Genomic DNA, 22,859 nt, shown 5'->3' with positions numbered 1-22,859 from the left:
CTATCCCCATTCATTATCTCTATTTTTGCCCACCAGGAAGCCCCACTATAACAACATATAAACATCCGAATAAGAAGGTATCAGCTCCCCTCCCAAACATGGTTCTCCTTTCATATCACTTTTTCAGGTCTTCCTCCTCTCCTTTTCTTATCATCTCTATTCCTCAATCCATGAGACTGTACCCATTTCTGCTGAAAATATACCTAGGAGTGGAATTGCGGGGCCATAGGGGTGGACGTTGATGTTCACCTTTACTCAATAGTCTAATAACTTTGAAAAATGATCAACAATTTTCACACCAACAGCACGTACAGGAGTTCCAACTGCCCCACATCTTACCAACATTTGCTATATCTTATTCATTTTAGATAATTTTTCCATTTTGATCTAATGTATCAATACTTTTTGCATCTTGTTAAAAAAAACTACCTAAATTAAAGGTTATGAAACTATTCTTGTTTTCATTTCATTTTTGCCTTTCTCATTTAGGCTTAAAATCCATCTGGAATTGATTTTTCGCTTCATGTAAGAGGGAGAAGTTAACGTTCATTTTGTTCACACAGGTAGCTGAACCATCATTTTTAGAAAGATGATCATTTTCCTACTACACCTTGGTCATACATCAGCTGACCATATGTATAAAAAGAAGGGATCTGTTTCTGGCTTCTCTATTCTATTTCACTAGACTATTTTTCATTAATACCACACTTTCACTACAGCGTTTGAAGTACTGGTATTTAGTAGTATGAGTCCTCTTGATTTGTTGTTCTTTGTCTTAACTATCTTTGGTCTTCTGACTTTCCACATAAAGTTTAAATTAAGCCTATTAACATACATACACACCTGCTGGGATTTTTTTTAACCTGGAATTGTATTTAATTACTTTGGAGAAAAAATGACATTTTATAATATTCAGCCTACCAACTCCTGAACCTGGTATACCTATTTATTCAGATTTGAAATTTCACTCCACAATGTTTTATAGTTTTTAGTGTGTTGAGGTCTTTTGCATATTTTATTTACTCCAAAGCACTTGCTTTTTTGATTATGTATAAAAGTTTTTGAATCTCATGGTTTGTATTTTTTTTTTTTTTGCTGGTAAACAAACTTCTGAATACTTCTTATCTAGCAACCTTAGACTCTGTATTACATTGCAGATTATTTTGGACTTTCTATATACTTGATATTGTCACCTACAGAAAATTATTTATTCCTTTCCAACCCTTATACTTTCATTTCTTTCTTTTTTGCCTTATTTGTTCTGGTTATTTCCTTAAGAACAATGGTGGAGAGCTGATAACCTTATCTTACTCCCACTCTTAAGGGGAAAGCTGTCAATAATTCACCATTAGGAACTGCTGTTTTTTTGCTAAATAGTTGGTATTGCTAATATGCCCTTTCTATTAATGGTTTTGTAAGAGTTCCTTTTCTCCTACCTCACAAATTGATACAGTGGTTTCTCAAGTGCTTTTTCTGTACCTATGAAAATACCCATGAGATTTTTCTTTAACATCAGCGTGATGAATTACATTGAATTCTGAATAGTAAAAACCACCCATGCCATCTTGGAATACAATCCACTTGGTTTTAATGTATTATTCTTTTTACAACTCACTAAATGGTATCTGCTGTTTAATTAAGACTTTTATATCTTAATCATGAGAGAGTGACATAAACTTTCTTGTAATGCGTTCATGAGTTCACTACTAGTTATGTGGTCTCTTAAAACCTTTAATGATTGTGTAAGCTGGCGCCGCCACTTCCTTAAATGTTTGAAAGTATGTGGGAAATTTTTAATTTGACTCAGTTTGAAAGGAAGGTGTCCATATCATCTAAAATGGTCTAAAACTGTTCATGCTACCCCTCTATGTTTTTCTGTCTGTAGATCTGTAGTAATGTCCTCCTTTTCATTTCTGATATTGATGATCATTGTTTTCTCTTTTTCCTTAGTCTTGCCAGATGCTTATAGACTTTGTTAATCTTACCAAAGAACAAACTTTGGGCTTTTGATTGTGTCAATTATCAACTTACTGTCTTCCAGTTCCAAACAGGTTTTTTTGGTTCAGTTTTGTGATAATGGAGCTTGATCCTGTAAACATTCGTCCTTTGCCAGCCTGAGGAATGTTACACTGGGTTAACGGGGCAATGAACCTACCAGGTGAGAGCAGCAAGACACACGGCCTTCAGGTCTGGTGCTCCATTGTTATCTGGCTGGAGCCCATGGCCTCCCAAAGGAGCTCCAGCTGTGCTTTCAGGCCACGCTCTTCCCTCCAGCAGCAGGAACCAGTTCCAGCATATACTCACAGCCTTGTGCAAAGACAGGTCTCCTCTACAGAACAGCTCCAGCCCAAGCCCACCCACATCCCCTGGCAACAGCAGGCCATTTCTACAGACCCAGACTGGCCAGGCCTTCTGGCAAGCTTCTTGCCATGGCAGGTGGCCTGTTCCTGTGTTTGTTATGACCTCTACAAAGAGATCTGAATCTCCGACATCAGGGACCGGGGATCCTCTCCTAGTTCCTTTATTGTCTACTCTTTTTCAACCTAGAGGTTTAACAGCTGCTCTTCTGTATCAGCTAGTTCTGGACATCTACTGTCCTCTTTTACCTCTTTGAGTGATCACCTTCTACTATTCTGGTTAACAACTCCCTATATTTTCCCTGTTCAAATAACAGGGGTAGCTTCTGTCTCAGGACTATACTCTGAATACTTATTGATTTTCTCTATTGTGTGTTTCCTAATTTGCTGATTTTGCTCTTTATCATTTCCCTCCTTCCACTTTGTTTTTATATGAAGTTTGCATTCTTCTTCATAATATACACTTATTAGGACAACTGTTTGTGCTTCCTAAATTTATAAGTAAAATTGATGGTCATATTTATTTTATGGCTTCTGATCACTCTTAAAAGATATGAGCATTTCTGTCTCAAGTACATAGGACTAAGTTATCTTAAAGTTCCCATCCAAGATCAAAGTTTCTGGATTTTTATATTACACAAAAAAATGTTACCAAGAAAGCAGGAACTTCCTCTGTTTAGTACAAATCTCAAAAATTCTTCATCAGTAAAGACAGAGGAGAATATATTTCTATTTGTGACGGAGTAGAATACAATCCCCAGGGATGAGAAAATGATTACATGTGTTTTCTCTGCAAGCTTCCCACAAAACAGAAAGAAATCCAGCTTAGAAAAAGTTATGAAAGTATTTCCAAAATAAATAGTAAGAAGTCAGTCATTTAAATAGGTAACATACCTGTATTCGTTAGTATAATCGAAATCTTGTTTATTATGAGTTGGCTTTAAGAAATAACAGTCTATAATCCCCACTACTCCAACACCCATGTTGTTTGCCTGAAAAATAAAACTGGCATTTTAAACATGAAACATGATGCTTCAAACAACTATCCCTTCACCAAGATTTAAGATCTGTATGAAACATTGTCCTGTATTTTATCTCATGATTCTCATGACATTTAGATTGAAAAACAGTGTCTGGTAGGTAATTTACCTTTCTGGGAGCTAACTCCTAAATATGTAACAACAGCTCTCCTCCAAAACCACTTCCACTGTTATCAAGTATTCATGTAGACAAGTATTATCATTCCCGATTTTATACTAGGGAAAAAAGACGCCCTCTACTGGGATGCAATTTCTTAGCTACTAAAAACCACAACTAACTCCTTCCTGTATCCATAGTGCCTAGCAAAGGCTTTGGCACGTAATATTCTGTAAGTTTGTTAGATAAAAATTAAAGACACTTATCCAAAGTTACACATTCAGTTGTTTATTGTGATGAAGTAAAAACTTTAATTCAACTGACCTAGGTTATTTTTTAAACCTGCTAGCTAAAACACTGAACTCAAAGTATCTGAGTCATTTTCTGATTATCCACATGTGATTAACACATGTATTTTGTTCACGACTATAGCTGAGTCTAAGTATAAAGAGAAAAAGTGAAATACTGACTTATGAGAACTTTCAGATGCAACTATAGACAAAACCATGAAAACCTAATCATAATGCTACTCCACTGAAAACCATCAGTGGTTCCTCATTTCGTACAACTTGTAAACCACAGAACCCTTCAATCTTAGTTCTTTTTCACCTCCTTTCTGGCCTCATCTTCCTCTCTCCCATTCCCCACTTACCACCTGGTCCAGGCATAACAACTCCCTTAATGATGCCATCCTCTCAGAAGCCTTTCTTTTCCTTTGCAAACATTCCTTTCTCTGTCTAGAAAGCTCTTGCCAGACTTTCCAAAACAGTAAATCAACTTAGTCCCATCTCAATCACCACTTTCTCCAAGAAGCCCTTTCTGCTGCTCCAAGGATATACCACATTCCCCTCATCAGAAAGAGCTCTGGGGGCATATGCTGTACCTTTTCAACTTTTTATGCTGAGCATCTAGCGTGGAAAATCATGCCAAGTATTTAATAAATGTTTACTGAATCCAAATACTACGACCAGTCCATCTTCTGGTAAAGAAAAACATTAAAAGTTGGCTGTAGGGCTTCTCTGGTGGCACAATGGTTAGGAATCCACCTGCCAATTCAGGGGACATGGGTTCGACCTCTGGTCCGGGAAGATCCCACATGCTGTGGAGCAACTAAGCCCGTGTGCCACAACTACTGAGCCTGTGCGCCTAGAGCCCATGCTCTGCAACAAGAGAAGCCACCACAATGTGAAGCTCGCGCGCAGCAACAAAGACCCAATGCAGCCAGAAATAAAATACATTAAAAAAAAAAAAAAAAACCTGGCTGTAAAAGCTTATTTTTTCCAAGGTTAAACTTAACCAGAAATTATATATAATGCAAATTTAACTGGGTTGGAAAAATGGATTATGTACCTTAAGTCAAAACACTTGAGAAATAAGGCCTATTACCAAAAGTACATTTCCAATTACCAGTGAAATTCAGAACTTTATAATTATAGAGTATTTCTGGCAAAAATTACTATTCCAGGGCTTCCCTGGTGGTGCAGTGGTTGAGAGTCCACCTGCCGATGCAGGGGACACGGGGTCATGCCCCGGTCCGGGAAGATCCCACATGCCGTGGAGCGGCTGGGCCCGTGATCCATGGCTGCTGAGCCTGCGTGTCTGGAGCCTGTGCTCCGCAATGGGAGAAGCCACAACAGTGAGAGGCCTAAGTACCACAAAAAAAAAAAAAAAAAAAAAAAACTATTCCAATTATAAATAAAAATTAGCATTTTAAATAAAAGTTATTGATACCTTGCATCATGGTTGTCATATTTCTGGATTTTTCTAATTGAAATCAGTGGTTATAAAGAAGAGCCCAACAAAGTTCATTTACTTTTTTAAAAATTGAAATATAGTTGATTTACAATACTATATTAGTTTCAGGTGTATGACACAGTGATTCAATATTTTTATATAGTCCATTTAAAATTGTAAGATATTGGCTATATTCCCTGTGCTGTACAATATATCCTTGTGGCTCATTTATTTTACACATAGTAGTTTGTACCTCTTAATCCCCTACCCCCATCTCCCCCTGCCACCCTGCCCCCACTGGTAACCATTAGTTTGTTCTCCGTGTCTGTGAGTCTGTTTGTGTTTTGTTACATTCATTCACTTATTTTATTTTTTTGATTCCACATATAAGCGGTAACATACAGTACTTGTCTTTTCCTGACATATTATACTTCATTAAGCATACTATGCTCCAGGTCCATCCATGTTGTTGCAAAGAATTTAGAATGAAATAAAATGAATAGAAAATGAACATCATAGAATTGGAAAACAAAATATGCCTGGACTTAAAACCTTTAACAAAGCTGAATTTTAGAATTTATCACAAATTCTTAACACCCACCCACACACACCAAAAAAATTTTCTGTGAAAGCAGGTAAAAGATAAACAGATCGACGTAGTGGGCAATGTTCACCATCCTAAACTGAATCCTACAACAATGGAAGTGGTTTAGGAGGAAAAACTCTGATATATTCAGGAACTAACTCCAGAAAAGTAAATCACCTATCAGATACTATTTTTTAGGCTACTGAGTCAACAACTAATTAAAACCAATCAATTTTATTCTAGCATGAAAAAAATCAAGGATCCTTTTCCAAGTGTAGGGAAAATATCTGCACCTGTGCCTGAGGTCTAAGGCGGGTTACCTATTAGCCCCAATTCCCTCTGTAAAACAGAGATAAAATGTTCTGTCCTCAAATTAATATAAAAGCGTTCTAAGGTGAAGTGCCATACCAATGTTATTAAAAACATTGACATTTAAAAGTCATTAGGCAAAAAGCACATTGTTTCACATCTGACCCGATAACATGTTATCCTAACTTTTATAAAAGATACAGACATTTTCAGGTATAAACTTACCCTTAACTGACATCCAACTTTTTCATAAGCTTTGATGAGTCTATTTCTGTGATACATCATTATCCCATAATGATCTTTATTTCTGCAGTTGAATCCAAAAGTAATTCTCACAGTTTTATTAGTCTTAAATGTTAAGGAAAATTCTGAACACACCACCTCACTCCGTTTAAACCACCCTTCCTATTTTGTTATTTTTTGAGTCCAAAGGTGCAAAAAAGGGCAAAAGTTGGAGAGGATTAGACTCTATCAGGATAAAAGGAGAAAGGGGGAAGGGAAATACACTTGACTGATACATATCTATATACAGCATCATAACAAGCAAAATAAAGGATACTAAAAATTTGGGTCGATAAATATCACGTTCAATGTAGGCAAGACTCTTCGAAACTAGCTGTGTCTTCACTTTCTGTCCACGCAAGATGATCTGCATTCGTGGCTTTAGATATAATATACTGCAGTAAGCCTGCAAAGACACACAATTATCTGTCCTTTCCAAATAATTATCTATGGATTTGTTCAACATTACTTACGCATGTATTTAAAAAGGAAGCTACCACCTTGCTTTGATAAAAGACGTATTAACTCTTCAATAAAATACTATAAAGGTGGGCTTCCCTGGTGGCGCAGTGGTTGAGAGCCCGCCTGCCGATGCAGGGGACACGGGTTCGTGCCCCGGTCCGGGAAGATCCCACATGCCACAGAGCGGCTGGGCCCGTGAGCCATGGCCGTTGAGCCTGCGCATCCAGAGCCTGTGCTCCTCAACGGGAGAGGCCACAACAGCGCGAGGCCCGCATAATGCAAAAAAAAAAAAAATACTATAAAGGTGTATTAGTTAATATCTGAATACCTTTTATTAAAAACAAGCTCAATATACTGTAGCCAGTAAAAATGACTTAGAAAACAATCTATTGACCTACATCGATGTTGATGTGTTAAGTGAAAAAAGTTAAAAAACAGCATGTATAGATAGTATGGTCTTATTTTAATTAAAAAAAAAATGTTTGGGGCTTCCCTGGTGGCGCAGTGGTTGAGAGTCCGCCTGCCGATGCAGGGGACACGGGTTCGTGCCCCGGTCCAGGAAGATCCCACATGCCTCAGAGCGGCTGGGCCCATGAGCCATGGCCGCTGAGCCTGCGCGTCCAGAACCTGTGCTCCGCAACGGGAGAGGCCACAACAGTGAGAGGCCCGCGTACACCAAAAAAAAAAAAAAAAAAAAAAAAAAAAAAAAAAAAAATTTTTTATGTGTACAAAAAGGACTATTTTCTGACTCTCCTGTCAAAACTATATATTGCTATTATAATTTTAAAAGCATCAACAAATTTTATTTGGGCAAAAATAAGCAAAATCTAATATAAACAAAAGGGACTATTATAAGCTTGAAAAGGAAAAAAATCATAAATAATGCACCAACATTTAAGCAGAGTAGACAAACAGCACTTCTTCCATATGGAGCTGTAAAAATCAGCAGTCATCTAAATGTGTTTTCAAGTCTTTTTTTTTTCTGGCTGCCTGAGGCTTGCGGGATCTTAGTTCCCTGACCAGGGATTGAACACGGGCCATGGCAGTGCAAGTGCCTAGTCCTAATCACTGGACCGCCAGGGAATTCCCTAAACGTGTTTTCAATTCTTAATACATGGAAGTTTAGATACCTTAGAATTGTGACCAAACTTTGCATCCTAAAACATGTTAAAATATGATCTCCTGTGCCTGTCTCCAAAGTATCAGAAATCTCTGAGGGAAATGAACTGAACAACTCAAGAAGGATATATGAAAAGTTCAACACAAAACTAAAATTTGAACATTTCTCTTATTTTTTTTTCCTGACTCCTGATTTCAAAATTAGTGGTGTTTTGCCCGTTTATAAAATTCATTAATGATATTTTAAAACATTTTTTTCATGGTACACTAACATCATACCATCTGCTCTGGCTACCTCTGGATATTCTTGAGTTAAGATTTTCTTAACAACTAGGACATACTTCACTAACACACTGGGGTATATCAAGGAATAGTAAGAGCTGCCATTGTAATTGCTAGAATCTCAGAAGAAATCACATAGTATACTTGTAAACGTCAAATGAATCAGCTTGGGGTTATGAAATAATTTTAGCACAAAAAAAGGGAAAAGGGGAATTCCCTGGTGGTCCAGTGGTTAGGACCACTCTCCCTGGTCGGGGAACTAAGATCCCACATGCCGCAGTGCAGCCAAGAAAAACAAAAAGAAGGAAAAAAAAAAGGGAATAGTATTATATGTCTTATCATAGTGACTAAGAAACTTAATATTCTTTGTTTTAATTTATTTATTTATTTTGGCGGCATTGGGTCTTTGTTGCTGCGTGGGCTTTCACCGTTGCAGCAAGCGGGGGCTACTCTTTGTCGCGGTGCGCGGGCTTCTCATTGTGGTGGCTTCTCTTGTTGCGGAGCATGGGCTCTAGGCGTGCAGGCTCAGTAATTGTGGCTCGTGGGCTCTAGCGCGCAGGCTCAGTAGTTGTGGCGCATGGGCTTAGTTGCTCCGCGGCATGTGGGATCTTCCCGGACCAGGGCTCGAACCCATGTCCCCTGCATTGGCAGGCGGATTCTTAACCACTGCACCACCAGGGAAGCCCGAAATTTAATATTCTTATTATATCAACACTGTTATATTGAGATATTAATTCCTTCAATCTTAAAAACATTCTCATCTCTAAGGTCAAATCTCAAAGGTATTTATCACAAAATTCTACGAACGTGCATTACGTATATAGGCTATACATAATTTATTGCTTTAGGGTATCAATAATGTGTGTGTGTGTGTGTTCTAGAGAATAATTTAAATTTTAAAAGACACACTCTGAATCTGGCGTTTTGATGGAATCAATCAATAGGGCCATCATAGGACAAAGTGATTCTAGTATTCCCAATTCAAATAATTAACCACACAGTGAAAGAACTTTGACAAGCACTGTTAGACCTGATGACGTCGCAATTAAAAAACTTTTCTAAACAAATAAAACAAGCAGTGCGCACAAGACCAATTTAATAAATTGGTTCATGTCTGAGAGACTTAGAGATTTCTGGCAGCATTTGTAATACAAGTGGTTAACAATCTCCATTATTTGATGATTTTTCTCACTCCCACAGAGAGAGCTGAATACCTACCCTCAGAGAATAGTCACTCTCCGGGGCAATTTGGTCCATCCTTTCTTGCTTCTTGTACCCTTTCTTCCCTGCCGTCTCATCTAAATCTTCTGGAATTCTGATGTCATATTTATCCTTATCAAAATCAAACTCTGTTGCACTTTTGTAGCTGCAAAAATAATTTTTTTATAAGAGCTGAATTTTAACTTCGCCATAAGATGAGCAAGCAAATAACTTTGAGTTAGCAAAACAAAACACGGACATGTGGTGGGAGTTAAGGTCAGAGGAGTTGGAGGGAGGGAGGGAGGGAGAAAAGAAATCCAGAAGGTACAGAAAAGAACTGTATTCATTCACACGTTGCCATTGGGAATGTCAAATGACAGAGCCACATTCTGATAGTTTCTTAAAAAAATAAACGTGCAACTACCATAGGATCCAGTAATTACACTCCTGGGCATTTAGGCCACAAAATGATGACCATATTCCCACAAAAATCTCTATGCACATATTTCATAGCAGGGGTCTCCAACCCCCGGGGCCTGTTAGGAACCCGGCCACACAGCAGGAGGTGTAAAGCTTCACCTGCTGCTTCCCACCACTGCATTACTGCCTGAACCCCACCCCCCGACCCTGTGGAAAAACTGTCTTCCATGAAGCCGGACCCTGATGACAAAAAGGTTGGGAACCCCTGTTTTATAGCTCTATTTGTAATAACTGAAACTTGCAAACAACCAGATTGGGAAACACACTGTGGTCCATCCATATAATGCAATTACCACTCAGCAAGTAAGAGGAAGCAAACGGACACACCCAAGAACCTGGATGAATCATCAGAAAATTATGCTGAATGAAAAAAGCTAATCCCAAAAGGTTTCACACGGTATGATTCCAGTTACAGAATATTCTTGAAATGACAAAAGTTATAGAAATGGAGAACATGTTAGAGGTTGCCAGGGATTAAGGAAGAAGTGGGTGTGGATATAAAAGGGATCCTTGAGTTGATGAAACTGTCCTGTACCCTGACTGTATCATCGTCAGTATCAACAGTACTACTGTACTGTAGTGTTCCAAGAAGTTATCATTGGGGGAAGCTGGGTAAAGAGTACATGAGCTTTCTTACAACTACTATGAATCTACAATTATCTCAGAATTAAAAGTGAAAGAAACAATGGTGGTGGGGATGGGAGGGGCAGGGAAGAAAGAAAAAGGAAAGAAAAGAAAAAGGGAATCCAGGTGGCCAGAAAAGCACAAGAATTAAAGGATTTTAGGATGATCACTATTTGTGCTCTATTCCTATGGTTCAGCAGATCTTAGATCTCCCAATATCACACACTTACCCTAAAGTTTAAAACTTTATTGGCAAAGGATTTTATCCTCACAAAGATTTAGCAACACAGAAGTCTCATTTATATTATTTTTCTCAACAGATGCTGAACTGTGCTTAGCTTTATGTAATTAACCAAACAGACAAAGATTTCTCTAACTTACTCAAGTTGGGACTTGTTGGCTGGGCTTTATCTTTTCGTTTCATTTCTCTTTTTTTTTTTTTGAGGAGAGGGATGGTATAACCAAGAGCGAAAATAGAGTGCTATGGAGACAGAATGGCAGGGCTAGGAAATTTATTTTTAGTAATATGAAATTATCTCAAATTGAAGCCAAAGTAGCCTCAATAAAATACCCTTGGAAAAGGTAAATCATTAACTATGCCATAAAGTGAGGACCTTCCAATATATTTGCGCTCTTGTGTGACAAAGCATGAATGTAATGAAATTATTCCCACACGTGCACTTTACTTCCCAAATGGTTAACTAGCTGAGGTCTACCGTTTACCTTCTGAGATTCCAAATGATGATCCTTGTCCCCTTCTTACCGATGATAGCATCAAGCTCTGCCAGTAATTTCTGTTCCGTAGAAAATAGAGAATGTTCCAGAACTGCAGCAAGACTCGCTTTTGATTCTGTTAAATTAATTATGTGTCGTATATCCAAAGTTAAAGACTTAGACCAACGACGTATTTTTCACCATTACGATACAGAAACCAACTCAAACTAACTGAAAAACCATTTCCTAAATTATTTTTTAAGTTTTAAAATGACAGTGTGATTTCAAATGAACACCAAGAAGGATGAAATATGAAGTTTATTATTATTCCTACTTTAATTATTTCCAATATTTGAATGTTTATACAGAAGACATTTTCCTAAGGATATCTTGCTTTTCCTGGTTTTTGGTGAAAATTTCAAGCCAGATCATAAGCTTATCAGCCCACAAAAAGACTGAAATAAAGAAGCTTAACATGAAATGCAATCGCCTTATGCTAAGGATTTCCATGGCACAATTCCAACAGAGAACACAAAGGGACAAACACTTAGCCCAGATGTAGAGTAGAGGCAGTGGACAGGAACAAGAGCTAGAACGGAAGGTGTGATTAAAAAACAAGAATCTGGAGGAGGGCAGAAAGATGCAATGGTTCAGATTATTTCTTCATAGTTTCAATTTCAACATCAAAAGGATATGGTCTTTGTCGAATGCCACTATTGGGACAACAACATGTTCTGCTTTTATGACTTCCAAGTAGGTCTGAGACAAGAAGCCCACGCTCATGCTTTCTTCATTTTTGGTAAAAACCATTGCATCTTTACCCAAACGCATAGAACCTGACTTGAAGCCATTCCCATACAATCCAACTGGGACGTGACCATTCATGGTGACTTTGTCACTGAAGCCAAAGCTAAAAAGAAAAAAAAAAATTATTAAGTATGTATAATCTTCATTTATTTTAATTCAAAAACTGTAATACCAAGTAAAGGGCCTAAGTTTGAATGTTAGCCTTATCCTTCCTTGCTGTACAATCTTGGGCAAATTACTTTTAATCTGTATTGATGTGTTTCCCTATCTCTGAAACAAAGGAAACCAAATCCACATTACAGGGATGTAAAGATTACACATACTAAAACAGGAGCTCATTGCCTGGCACATCCTAGCTAAACAGCTGAATTATAATTTAGGCTCCAGGGACCTTGAGATTTCACCCCATGAAATCTCTTCCTCTAAGTGTGAATGATTCTCTTGCTCTCAGCAAGTCTGCCGTACTATGATTATTGATCGGGTGAACCTGCCTTTTTTATCAGAGTAAGGAGTATCTGAGAGATAGCAGAAAGGCCTCTGAGGCAAATCCTCCCTCTACCTCGTACCTGTACTATGTATCTTAGCTTCTATTTCAGGCACATTTGGCTTCATCCTGACATCCTATTCTGTGACTCTAGAGCCCAAGCTCTTACGACTATGCTACTTCCTCATCCTCTGTGTCACTTTAAAATTACCAGTCCCCATTCCCCAGAGTGGTAAGTTTTATTGGAAATAGTAGCTAAAACTATTTCCACTAAAGCACAAACAACTGATGTCAATGTGCTACAACTCTAAAGGAATGGTGGAATTTTAGATAAGTCAGACATGGGGAGCGGGTGATGAGAATGAATGGCAGGGACTGCTTAATAATCTAACAGTAGGGCTTCCCTGGTGGCGCAGTGGTTGAGAGTCCGCCTGCTGATGCAGGGGACACGGGTTCGTGCCCCGGTCCGGGAAGATCCCACATGCCGCCGAACGGCTGGGCCCGTGAGCCATGGCCGCTGAGCCTGCGCGTCCGGACCCTGTGCTCCACAACGGGAGAGGCCACAACAGTGAGAGGCCCGCGTACAGCAAAAAATAATAATAATAATAATAATAATCTAACAGTAGTAGAAAATGACGGACAACTTAGGAGAATAGAGCACACTGTGGGTATAGCATTTCATGTTTAAAAAACAAAAACTACAGGCTCTAAGTATGACACGTGAAACACCTGAACTAGGTAAAAGCAATGAGTTTAAAGGAGTGTGACACTTTTACATACCTCAGCATTTTATGTAATTTGTCTGAAGTCATACCATTCCCATTATCAGTAAATGTCAGGCATATATGGTCATTTATCACTGTTTTGTCAATCCATATCTGTTTAGCATTCACATCAGGATCGTAAGCATTATCTGAGAAACAAGTTTTGCGAAATTTTGATTTTAAAGAAGAGCAATTAGTTCAGAACAACACTTTGACAAGCAACGGAATAATATATTTTAAGGAAAATTTGAAAGCTGAAATGTTTTGGAACTCCTAAGATTTGACAACATGAAACTAAACTGTACCATGCTATATATTGTTCATTGACTATTACAGAATTAACTCTATCTAAAGCCCTCCATTTGTTATACAGAGAGCAGAGACTGGTACCCACTACACTGAAAAAGTGTAAAGCCAGAAGAATCACTGCACTGAAGAGATGATCAAGACAGGAAGGTCTTCTGCCCAAAGAACTAGCCTAGCTATCGTAGGGAAACTGAGAGCTGAGTGTCAACAGCACTGCAAGTTAACATGGAAGGTCCACAACAGTTACTGAATAAATGAGAAAGCAGTATGCTAACCTATACACACAGATGAAGGTTTACTTCTACCCAGTTCTTCAAATTGTAGCCCTTTTCAATCTGACAGAAGTTTCTGGTGGCTGGTACATTTTTCTCATCTCTGTACACCTCACCGTTTAACACCCTTGCCTAGCATACGTGTTTCTCTCAGAATAAGTAAGTACGAGGAATATATCAAAGAAAAATGAAAAAATTTTCAACAGTAGCAGTAATAAAATCAATTTGTGAACTATCTAAGATCTATCAGAATATCCCTAACTGACTAAAAATACTTTTGAGGTATATTTTGAAGTCTTCATTATAATATAAATAATGGTTCTCAAACTATCCTTCCGTAAGCCTTCAATTAAAATCAAATAATCTTTTTCATCAGCCACCTTAGCTTCATAAAAAAACTTAAAAATCCGATACACCACAAAGAGCACCATGACTCTCAGTTGCCCTAACCCAAAGCTAGGGAAGCTCTATGTATGAACAACCCCAGGCTAAGTAGCTCCTCCCCCTTGCCATGAAAAAGAATGACCGTGAAGAGTTGCAATGTTATCTCATTTGCACTTCAGAGTCTACATCTGAACAGCGCATGTTAGCTGAGAGACTCCGGAAAATCTAGCTTCACCAAAGAAAAGAAGCGTTCTCAAATTTTCTTTCTTTTCTCTTCCTTGCACATCCAACATAGGACCCTTTCTTGATAATGAATCTAAAGTATATCTAAGAATTCCCAAGAATTCATGTGCACTAATTTTACCAAGAAAAAAAAAAAAAACATGACCCATAATGCAAATCTGAACACAACCTTGCCTCTTTCCTCATGTTCATTAAAACACTTTTAAATATAATCCTATACCTTGATCATTCTATCTACTGAAAAACCAAGAATTTATTACCACAAATCTAACATAATATAATCCTCCTAGTTACTAACACCAGAAAAGTGAATCCACTGTTATAAATATTTTCAGACTATTAAAAAAAAATAACATAATTCTCACGTTTTGGCAATAGACGTATTTCTTTTATAATGGACTAAAAATATTTTCAACATAAATGCTTTAGGAACTTTGCAAATTAAAATACTTTGATAGTAATATAGGGAAATACTCTGACAATTGTATAGGGAAGGCTGAGCAGTGATTAATTTGATATCAGTTTGAATAGCTGTTATGCTAGGTAACCTTTACCAATGTTATCGCTGAGATACACTTTGGTTTTTTTAAAAGCACATCTGTATACTATTTTTCAATAAAAAGCTTTTTAGAACTTCAATTGCAAGCAACAGATTATATACGAAACACCAATTTACTTACCTATTAATTCAGCAACCGCACTAAATGGCCAAGTGTGACTAGTCGAATTTGTATGTAAAAACTTCGGGCAAAGCTGAAATAGACCAATGATTCACGTAAATTAATTAAGGCCTTACTTTTGAGAACAGACGCCAAAATAATTTTCTGTCCCAGTATTAAGAGGGACCAAGCAAGAATGACTTAGCTGCCTGCGTCAGGATATACCTGGAAGACATAACCCGGAAAATGAGATTCCTGGAAGATAAGGCTGTGAATCAACTAAACAGTTTCTCATCAAGCTGTGCTGCAAAACCCTTGCCTCCTTGCGTCCACCAATCCAGAGCCGTATCGTAAAGTGCCCAGTCCCAAAGCTATCCACCCTACAAGACCTACCTCAAAATTACCATGAGATAAAACTAAGGCTTTGTCAAAGGGGTGTTTTCTCCTTTAGTGCATTAAGCTTAATAAACGTAGCTCTGCTTATTCGTCAACAGCCTTTTCCCATGGTCTCTCCAAGTTCATTATATCCACAGTTGAACTTGCAGCGCTGGAGCCGGATACGTCTATAAAGCCTTCAAACGATGTCAAAGAACAGTTTAAATGCAACAAACCTTCTGGACCTCCAGAGATGTTATGTCTGATTCATGGTAATACAGTAGGGAAGAGTATGTTAATCAACCTCATGCTACAGGGAACTCTAAATTCCTGAGTAGTGCAGCTATCAAATGCCTAAAAATGTACAAATGTTAAGAAGGCTGAGGCTTGGAAATTTCAATATGCAGAGTATTTCCATGAAATGAGGACTTGTTTGTATTCCTTTTGAACACATTATCTCATATTTAAGGGGGGAAAAAAGAGGCACTTTAAGTGTTTCATGTGAAGAGCCCTAGAAATATGATTAGATTATAAATCCAACCAGCTGCATTTACAGTGTTCAGCTGCCGCCACAAGGTGTCAGAAAGAGGTCTACTTTTCCTCTGTCCACCCTCGATTTTAGACAATCCCTAAGCATATTTGTTTACTATCAGGTTAAAGTACACATGTGAGAAATAGTATTCTGTAGAAGAGTGGTCTTCAAACTGGAGCATATGTAATTCAGACCTCCTATGGCATACTTTCTATAGCACACATCCGTGTAATAATGGTGTATAAGGAATTCCCCAACTTTCTAAAACAAGAGTTTTTAGAAAGAAAGTCAATTTCCAGGCCTTCATCTTCTACAAGAAACCTTTTGTCAAATTAGTCTACCTGAGTCCTGTCCCAGGCCCTCCCCTTGCACAATCATCAGTCCTCCATTTATAAAAGAATACATAGTGTACTCCTCACCCATTCTAAATCTTACTATGGGGCATGGCTTTGGGGTGTAAAGCCTCTGGCTACCAAAGGAGAAAACGATTAATCAATACCAGAAACCCTTAGAATACTTTCTGTCTTTGCTCTCTATTTTATGAATTTGTTAGGTGTGAAGTCTAGAGTTAGAAATTGGGTGTTTCGGACCATGTTGTAATACTTTGATTTTAGATGTACAGCAGACTGTGGGCAGACTGACAACGTACGTTTAATGACTTCATCCTATATACCAACTCCAAACTGACATGGCACACACTGTTCTTGAGTTAGAGTCCCGGGGGAACAAAGCAAAGAAGGCATCAGTAAGGAAAGATGAATGCTAAACAGTGGCTTTTTGGGTATTCAAACAAAAGCATTATTTTCAACTACTCTTAATTCTCATCTCTCGAACATGTCATCAGCTGGAAAGAAAAACATCCTTCAACAGCACACACACACACACACACACACACACACACACATACACACACACACACACACACACACACACACACCCCGCCATGGACTGTGGAGTATCTCTAACTAGATGTGTGATCCTGGGTAAGCAACTTAACCTTCTGTGCCTCAAGTTTCATCATCTGTGAAAATGAGGATGATAATAATATCAGCTTACCAAGACTTAAATTAAGAGAATTAAAAAACTTAATATTTATAAATGCTTAGAAGGACACCTGGGACATAATAAGCATTATAAGTGTATGTTTTTTTAAAAAAAGTAAGTATACCCTTAAAGGCACAACTGAGCTCATATATAAATAAAGAAAATCCTCAAGGGCCTCAAGTAAAGAAGGAATTAAAAACTAAAATAAAATTTGAAATTGTATATTAGAGTGGGGTGCTGAACTGGAATACAAAGGTTTCAATGTTAATGGTGACTCAGGGGCAGGAGACATGGCAGAAGAGAAGCACGCACTTGAAGTAACTGCCCCCTCTTACCTCCTCAGTAAAAAAAGGGGGTGGGGGAATATGCCCTATGGGAAGCTTTCTGTTTTGGTCTGAACTCTAGGTTAAAAAAAAAAAAAAGTGTAACATGAAATTCTGTAAAGAGGCATGCCTTCACTTGGGTTAAGCATTTCAATTTATATAACCTGCAGAACCACTGTGGAGACACAGCCTCAACCAGACTGCATAGGGTTCTCCCAGAGACATTATGTGGAGAATATTTGCGTAAACAATCTAAAATAACATTTAAGGAAACAATCCACCAGGAGAAAATATTAGCAGACAAGATACAGTAGTATTAGACATCGCCCACCAACACTAGGTAAAAGAAATATCAGCCTATAAAACAGGAATCCCTTGAAATAACTAGACATTTAAAAAGTAATCCTCGGGCTTCCCTGGTGGTGCAGTGGTTGTGAGTCCGCCTGCCGATGCAGGGGACACGGGTTCGTGCCCCGGTCTGGGAAGATCCCACATGCCGCAGGGCGGGTGGGCCCGTGAGCCATGGCCGCTGAGCCTGCACGTCCGGAGCCTGTGCTCCGCAACGGGAGAGGCCACAACAGTGAGAGGCCCGCGTACCGCAAAAAAAATAAAAATAAAAAAGAATCAATAGAACTTTTAGAGTCAACAAATAGTCACAAATTAAAAAATCATTTAAATATAAGATGGAAGCCTGAACACATGGACGGTGTTTACCTCTGCAGCCTCCCGAAGCCGCTCTACAATGAAGGGAAAAAAGGGGCATAAACCCAGAAGAATAAAAAGGATCAAAGGAGTGATTACTAATAGCAGACAAAACAGTCAGTAGTTTGGAAACTGGAAAGCACAGACTAGTAGTGACAACTGATTTAACAGCCTGGAAAAAGCTAAATCCGAAGCCTGTAGGAGATGAGAAAACCAACCAGACGCAGGTCAGGAACCTTGGCAACCCCAGAAAGTCTTAGAAGTTAGACTTTGTACCTTTGAAGTAAAAGATACTAGAAGCTGTATGAAAACAAGATAGGTGGAAAGTCTTTAAAAGAAGAAAGATTCCCCAGCTCCTTCTTTTACCCTGAGCAGCCCTTCAACTACCCTCAGCAAACCAGGTAAGGCTGGAGGTCTGTTCTCTGGAGAAACTGACAGCGGCGGGCTCACAGACAATCAAAAGCAGGTGGATTAAAAGCAGGTCAGCAAATAGACCAGAAATAAACCCTCTCATATATGGTCAAATGATTTTCCCCAAGGGTATAAAGACCATTTAATGAGGAAAGGACAGTTTTTTCAACAAATAGTGCTGGGAAAACTGGATATCCATAAAAAGAATGAAGTTGTACCCTTACCCTATACCATAAACAAAAATTAACTCAAAATGGATCAAAGAGCTGAAACCATAAAACTCTTAGAAGAAAACATAAGGGAAACCTTTTACGACATTGGACTTGGCAATGACTTCTTGAAATCACCAAAATTTAAAACTTCTGTACATCAAAGCAGCAGTCCCCAACCTTTTTGGCACCAGGGACTGGTTTCCTGGAAGACAATTTTTCCACAGACTGGGAAGGGGGGGAGGGGCGGGGGATGGAGAAATGGTTCAGGCGGTAATGCAAGCGATGGGGAGACGCAGATGAAGCTTCACTCGCTTGCCAGCCTCTCAGCTCCTGCTGTGCGGCCCGGTTCCTAGCAGGCCGTGGACCACTGCATCAAAGGACACAATCTACAGAGTTAAAAGGCAACCTACAGGATGGGGGGGGGGGGAATCTGCAAATCAAGTATCTGATGAAGGGTTAATATGTAGAATTTACAAAGAACTACAACTCAACAAGAAGACTACAAACAGATTAAACAATGAGCAAAGGACTCATATTTCTCCAAAGATGCTCAACATCTCTAATCATTAGGGAAATGAAAATCAAAACTATAACGAGATACCGCCTCACACTCAAAGGGTTGGGTATTGTTAAAAATCAAAATAAAAAACACAACAACAAAAGCAGAAAGTAAGTGTTGGGGAGGCCGTGGAGGAACTGGAACTCGTGCGCACCCTTCGAGGGAATATAAAATGGTGCAACCACTGTAGAAAACAATACAGAGGGGGCTCAAAAAATTAAATATACATTTGCCATAGGATCCAGCAATTCTAATTCTGGGTATATACTGAAAAGGACTGAAAGCAGGGTCTTTTTTTTCCTCCTTAATTGAAGTATAGTTGATTTACAATGCTGTGATAGTTTCAGGTGTACACCCAAGTGATTCCATTATACATACATACATATATACACACACAAAGGTATGTATAGGTTTTCCAGTATAGGTTATTACAAGATATTGAATATAGTTCCCTGTGCTATACAGTAGGTCCTTACTGTTTTTATTTTGTATAAAATTTATCTATTTTGTATACAGTAGTGAAAGCAGGGTCTTCAAGAGACATCTGCACACCCATGTTCACAGTAGCATTATTCATAATAACCAAAAGTGGAAGCAACACAAATGTCCATCGATGAATGAATGAACAAAATGTAGTATATTCATAGAGCGGAATATTATTCAGCTTTAAAAAGGGAAGAAAATTTGATACATGCTACAACATGCATGAACCTTGAGGACATTATGCTAAGAGGAACAAGCCAATCACAAAAAGACAAATAATGTATGGTTCCACTTATATAATGTACCTAGAGTAGTCAAATTCACAGAAGGTAAAACGGCCAAAAGCTGGTGGAAGGGGGAACGGAGGGTTGTTTTTTAATGGGTACAGAGTTTTAGTTTTGCAAGATGAAGAGTTCTGGAGATTGGTTGTACAACAATGTGAATGTACTTAACGTACTGAGCTGCACGCTTAAAAATATCGTTAAGATGGTAAATTTTATGTTATGTGTATTTTACCATAATAGTAAACAAATGAAAACCAAATCTGCAAACTGAACAATGGGATACTCCTATCTCCTTTTCCCTACTCCAGAAGAACTAGCAGCCAGGATTATATAAGCCATGCAGGAGACTAGATGTAGAATTCCTCTCTGGAAAACGGAATGATTTCTAAAATTTCTATCTGGTTCTTTTACAATTGTGCCAGGCCATTCTGGATAGCTTTTTTTAATCCCTCACTTGAAAAAGAATTCTTTTACAAATTTTAAAAGTTATTTTAAACATACTTACTTTATGGTCTAACACTTCCATTCTTTAAGGTCAACAGATACTGACAGAGAGTGCTCCAATAACATCGCTGGCTCCTTCTACCTGATCACCCAACACTGAAGCCCACCAAAGGACTAGCTCTACTCGGGTATGAACATCCATTTTTTTAGTGTCTCACTTGGAGATATAAGTAGAAGGCTGACCATCTCCAGACATTTGAGAATGTGTAAAATTAGAATAAAAAACACACAGTAATGGGCTTCCCTGGTGGCGCAGTGGTTGAGAGTCCGCCTGCCGACGCAGGGGACATGGGTTCGTGCCCCGGTCCGGGAAGATTCCCACATGCTGTGGAGCGGCTGGGCCCGTGAGCCATGGCCGCTGAGCCTGCGCGTCCGGAGCCTGTGCTCCGCAACGGGAGAGGCCACAACAGTGAGAGGCCCGCGTACCACAAAAAAAAAAAAAAAAAAAAAGAATGTAAAGAAACTAGAGGCAATGCAGTGAGCAAAAGAAAACTTCAAAAATACTATGATTAATATACCCAGAGATAAAAACAAATATTTTATTGAGAAAGATTTTTTAAAGATATTCAGAGAATAAGACAGTGTTTATAATAATTAAATATATGGTAAGAGAAAGGTAAGAGAAGAAACGGAGGAAATCTCCCAGAAAGAAAAAGCAATGGGAAGGAAAACAGGAGACAAAAGAAAACAGAAAAATAAAGGGAAAACTGTCACCAAATAAATGAGAAAATTTTCCATATATTATGGACTTGAGTTTCCAGCCTAAGTACCAGTACAATGCATAGGACTCTATTAAACAATAAAGCATGCCTTTAAAATTCTAAAAAAAAATATTTCTAATCTAGAATTACAAACCCAGCCAAATTATATGTAAAGAGCAAGGGTAGCGAAAACATATTTCCAAGAAAAGACATAAATTTTCTTCCCATGTACTCTGTTCTCAAGAAGCTACACCTGTTTTTGGAAAAATGGATAGGCTTCACTGCTAACAGTAAAAAAAAAAAAAAAAAAAAAAAAAAAAAAAAACCAGCAAATATTTACTGAGTATTTATGGCGTGAACAGGACCTTTATAAGACTTTTACAGGCACTGGCTCATTTAAACCAACTTTCCAGTGGGTAAGATTATTATTCCCACTCTTCAGGTCACATACACAGTTATCAGTCAGGATTTGAACCCAGGCATGTGAGCTCCAGAACCAATGCTCTCAGTCACAAAATGGTATTAGCATCATCTGAGAGCTATTCCAAAGGAATAAGCAAGCCTTTATTCCAACGAAACTTCATTTATGGAAACTGAAATGTCTATTTCACATAATTTTCATGTTACGAAATATTATTCTTTTATCTTTTTTCCCCCAACCATTTAAGGATCGTGTGCCATACAAAAACAGGTGGCAGGCTGGATTTGGCCCATAAACTGCAGTTTGCCAATTCCTGTCCTAAAGCAAAAGACCAGTATAAATACACTCCAGAAGCTGCAGATGGGAGATTTCTGTCAATGAGGTTCCAAACGGCCCATTATTACCCACAAAAGAAAGATTTAGCACATGGACAGCTGCTACACCCAGAGAGCCAGCTAACAACAATGCCAGTCTCTCAAGACTGACCCTTATCTTTGCTCCCTCTGTCTTCTCAATCTTGAAGAGACAGAGATAGCAACTTGGGAGGAGCTGGGGAATGGGGAAGAGAATCAAAATGCAGAAATAGCAAGGAAAAAAAAAAAAAAAACCCAGTTCACTCCTTTTTCTCCCCACAGTTTTCTGGGCCAGAATTTGGTCCAATATGAGGGGAAAGAGCAGGGCTTTAAAATGAATAAGAGCTTTTAAAGTAGTTAAGGTCTGACTTAACTGTACCCGAGGCTAATTGGAAAGCATCAGAATCTGTCCAGATTCACCCAGGTGAATTAGCAAATAATGTTTAAAGCCAGTGGTAAGAAAGAGTAAAGTTCCTCTCTGTCTTCCATCTACTAAATACTATCTCATTCAATAAACCAGTTAGGTAACCAAAGAGCCTTTATTCCGAATATGTAAAGAACACTCATAAATGAACAAAAATACCCCTCAAAAGAAAAATAGAAAAATGGGCAAAGGATATGAAGTTGTTTTTTTTCTTTTTCAAATCCCAAACCAAAAATCTCAAAAGAAAAAGAAAATAGAAAAATGGGCAAAGGATATGAAGTCGTTTTTTTTTTTCTTTTTTAAATCCCAAACCAAAAAGGGTGAAA

The 22,859-nt window shown here is 38.4% G+C and overlaps 1 protein-coding gene across 1 annotated transcript in view; it reads right to left on the bottom strand.

The window, feature by feature from the left end:
- Window positions 1–22,859, bottom strand: part of MORC3 (MORC family CW-type zinc finger 3) — a 41,340-nt gene that overhangs the window by 17,373 nt on the left and 1,108 nt on the right. The window contains exons 2-9 of the mRNA XM_082624956.1: window positions 15,227–15,299; window positions 13,358–13,490; window positions 11,982–12,196; window positions 11,296–11,443; window positions 9,487–9,634; window positions 6,683–6,811; window positions 6,349–6,471; window positions 3,252–3,349 (exon numbers count right to left, since the gene is read on the bottom strand). Of these exons, the coding sequence (XP_082481082.1) occupies window positions 3,252–3,349; window positions 6,349–6,471; window positions 6,683–6,811; window positions 9,487–9,634; window positions 11,296–11,443; window positions 11,982–12,196; window positions 13,358–13,490; window positions 15,227–15,299 (1,067 nt within the window). The remainder of the gene's footprint in view (window positions 1–3,251; window positions 3,350–6,348; window positions 6,472–6,682; window positions 6,812–9,486; window positions 9,635–11,295; window positions 11,444–11,981; window positions 12,197–13,357; window positions 13,491–15,226; window positions 15,300–22,859) is intronic.

Source organism: Mesoplodon mirus (genome assembly GCF_964341445.2).
Source record: "Mesoplodon mirus genome assembly, chromosome: 6".
Classification (NCBI taxonomy): domain Eukaryota; kingdom Metazoa; phylum Chordata; class Mammalia; order Artiodactyla; family Ziphiidae; genus Mesoplodon; species Mesoplodon mirus.
Note: the sequence above shows the minus strand (reverse complement) of the source record. Positions and strands in the feature narration are given on the sequence as shown.